The 3875-nt window shown below is 38.4% G+C and overlaps 1 protein-coding gene across 1 annotated transcript in view; it reads left to right on the top strand.

The window, feature by feature from the left end:
• The window catches only part of TNMD (tenomodulin), an 18706-nt gene extending 15499 nt beyond the window's left edge, over positions 1 to 3207 (top strand). Inside the window, 3 exon segments of the mRNA XM_006166216.2 lie at positions 585 to 738; positions 2309 to 2475; positions 2787 to 3207. Coding sequence (XP_006166278.1) covers positions 585 to 738; positions 2309 to 2475; positions 2787 to 2996 — 531 coding nt within the window. The 3' untranslated portion in view covers positions 2997 to 3207.
• The last annotated feature ends 668 nt before the right edge of the window (positions 3208 to 3875 follow it).

The following is a 3875-nucleotide window of genomic DNA, read 5'->3' as shown; positions in this document are numbered from 1 at the left end:
ATTATTGAAATGTATTCAGCTTGAGATCAAATCCTGCTTGCAACCTTAGCTGCAAACCTTAAACAGGGCAGGCACTCACAGCAGCTATTTAATGGACACAAAAAAGAAAAATTATCTGTTGATGAAGTGTATGGGAGTATCTTTGACTGTACTCATGCTGTGAAAATTAAATTTGTATGCTATAAAGATATACAGTGATTAAACATAAAATAATAATAATAATAAAAATTTAAAAAGAGAGAGACAACAAAAGTAAATTACTCAGACTTCAAAAAGCTTAGATTAAACGTACAATGCCCTGCAGGAACCCAGGATATGGAAAGCCTGTCTTTAAGTGGGTTGATAGCAGAGAGAACACCTTTTTCAGTGAGCAACCCTGCAGGTAGCCCAGGGAGAAAGAGCTTAGTTGTGAACTTCCCCAAGGGAGGCCACTGTATGCGGGCACAGAGCTAGTGACTCAGTAGGTTTAGGATAGGAACCGCTATTCATTCTCAAAATATTTTGTTTTTCAGTATCCCTTAATGGGTCACTCTTCTTATTAATCTCTCTGCCAATCCCCACCCTGAACTACTTTCTCCTTTTAGAATGAAGAAATTACCACAACTTTTTTTGAGCAGTCAGTGATTTGGTTCCCAGCAGAAAAACCTATTGAAAACAGAGACTTTCTTAAAAATTCCAAAATTCTGGAGATTTGTGACAATGTGACTATGTATTGGATCAATCCCACTCTAATAGCAGGTATGGCATCCTTATTCTCTTCCTCCTTGCAAAGACAATAACAAGTTAATATTCTCAGCATTCAGAGATCATATTTCTAGGAAAACAAATGATCAGCCTATTTCTTCTTGGATGAGATGGTATATACTTACTGCCAGTAAGGAGTGAATTTTTCACAAGTTATAAATCAGATAAATTAATGCTGACAGGCTTTTAAATATCCTAGCAAAGGTAACATGACCCTAATATGACTAGTGATAGCTAATCTGTCTTTCTTTGCACATCTATATTCATTGCAGTAAGGATACCAGACTATTACTAAAACCACTGTGGTCCAACTCAAGAACAGAGAAGAGAAGAGTCAAAACAATGCTCTGTTGACTCAAGAATTCTCTATGCCAAACATGGTGGCATTCTCCCCAGAAGATAGGACAATCACTGTGGCACAAATTTCTTTGTGGCTGTTTTAAAAATCACTATAAAATAATTAAGGACACAAGGTCCAGAGTAGAAGAATCTAGCCCTCAACTTCCAGCCAACCATTATAGAAGGCAAAGGTCCCTGGATGTTTTATTATGTCTAGCCAACATAGAATTTGGCCTCACTCATTCTGGATAGAAAAGATTACTATATTACCCAAGAGAGGGCAGTCCAACCAATGCAAATGTTTGTACTCAGGAGTTTTTTGTTTGTTAGTTAGTTTTTTAAGTAGTCTTACTGCATGGTTATATTCTGGCATAGATGTTGGAACAGAAAAAAATACATTAGTAGTGGGCTTAATGGTGGCACAGTGGTAGGACATTATGATCTGTAAGGCTGACACACATGGAAACATTTTAGATTTATAGCCAGGGACCTCCCTGAGTACACTGAGCATGTGTATCCCCATGATCTGGGGCTGTATGAAGCTGGGGGTGAATCATAGCATCAAGACACCATTGGGGTGCTGTCTCTGGTTTTTTGTTTGTTTGTTTGTTTTGTTTTGTTTGTTTTTTGTCTCTCACACTCATAGAAAAAAATAATTTAATGACTTTTAAAAGAAAAGGACATTAGTGGAAATACTGATTAAATCAAAATAAAGCCTATAGTCTAGTTAATATTATTATACCAATGCTATCTTCTTACTTTTTGATAATTGTACCATGGTTTATAAAATAACATTAGGGGAAATTGGGTGAAGGATATATGGCGACTCTGTACTATCCTTGCAACTCTTTTAAGACAGAAAAGAGAAGGGAGGATGAGGACAACAAATTATATAAAGAACCAAAAATATTTATTGAACACCTACCACGGGTAAAATCAGAGACACAGAAATCCATCATCTTCTGTAGCATAATAAGGGGTAAGCAGTAAATGTTTGATGCCAGATAAGCAAAAGAGAGGTCTATGTGCATGGAAATGGTTAGCTTTGTTTTGAAAAATACTCTTTAAAATATCTGCTGAAGGAGCTTTGAAAGGTGGTCCACTCATGCCTAAACTGGCAGAAAATGCAATGAAAATCTCTATCTCTAACTGCTATTCCTTTGAGCACTTCTTTCAAAAACATTTGCAAAGCACTTGCATCACAGCCTTATATTTATCATCTCAGTTTCATAATTACAAGACTTTGAGGAAGATGGTGAAGATCTCCACTTTCCTACCAATGAGAAAAAAGGGATTGAACAAAATGAGCAGTGGGTGGTCCCTCAAGTGAAGTTGGAGAAGACCCGCCATGCCAGACAAGCAAGTGAGGAAGAAATACCAATAAATGACTATGTGAGTTCTGTTCATGTTAAGTCTTCTTAGAGGAGAAACAAGGAGCCCTCACAAAACTTACTACCCCTCAGATCATAATCACTGGAAGGAGAATGATCCTGGTTTTCACCAAAAATGCTTAAGAAATTTGGAATCTCCAGTAGACTCATTCAAAATCAGTCTTGATCTCTGTTGATGCATCTCCATGGTCAGGCTAAGAAGCTTAATTTCTCACCAGCCCATAAAACTCTTAGTCTTTTAATCTTTTTCTGCTTTGTGGGGCCTCTTTCTAGTGAACTTTACCCTCCAACACTGGCTTCTTCTTCTTTCAGACTGAAAATGGAATAGAATTTGACCCCATGCTGGATGAGAGAGGTTATTGTTGTATTTACTGCCGTCGAGGCAACCGCTACTGCCGCCGTGTCTGTGAACCTTTACTAGGTTACTATCCATATCCATACTGCTACCAAGGAGGACGGGTCATCTGTCGTGTCATCATGCCATGCAACTGGTGGGTGGCCCGCATGCTGGGGAGGGTCTAATAGGAAGTTTGAGCTTGAATGCTGAAACTTCTGGCAGTGAACATATAATAAATGCATGCTATTCAATGAATTTCTGCCTATGAAGCATTTGGCTCCTGGTAGCCAGTACTCCACAATTACTTGTAGGTAATTCCTCTCTTCATGTTCTAATAAACTTCTACATCATCACCAATGGCCTGATTGCTGCTGAACACGCTGGGTAAGTGTTTGCTGAGAATATTCATGGCAACCGAAATAGAGCAGACCTGTCTAAAGTAGATGACAACAATGGAAGTTGCACTTCATCAGGTTTGGGAGTAGGAAAGGGCAAGGAATAATCATTTTCATATTTTGCTGTGCTGTATTGACAAAGTAAAAATGAGGGGCTGATGATAAAACATCCCTCACAACTAATGCATAAAAACATCTTTTTGAGAATAGCTACAATATTTAATTATCTGAAAGACATATTGTAGACTTGCTTAAGTATCTATTAAGTTGCTGGACAGGCAGTGAGTCACAGCAGGACAACACTGAAATATTCCAAGTGTACAGACTCAGCAAAGGAGAAAGCTAACCTAGCAAAAAGGTTCCCAGGCTCTCCTCCTGTGAATAAGAACTCAACTTTGGACAAGTTCAACAATTCATAACCTTCACGTCTGATTTCTCTTTAGATTAGTGTCTGGTTACATAACTTTCCAAGGCAATTGTCCAAAAACCAGGGACCATAAATATCATTCACAGAAACAGACATCATAGGAAATTACTGAGACTGGGAATCTAATGGGATTTTCCCTCCCAAACCACAGAGAACTAATAGTATTCTCCCCCCCTTTTTTTTTTTTTTTGCTATAGGGCACGTGCGCTCGCCAGACAGACAGAGAGACAGAAAGCGAGAAA

Source organism: Tupaia chinensis, unplaced genomic scaffold (assembly GCF_000334495.1).
Source record: "Tupaia chinensis unplaced genomic scaffold, TupChi_1.0 Scaffold144179_1, whole genome shotgun sequence".
NCBI lineage: Eukaryota > Metazoa > Chordata > Mammalia > Scandentia > Tupaiidae > Tupaia > Tupaia belangeri.
This window is presented reverse-complemented; position numbering and strand designations above follow the sequence as displayed.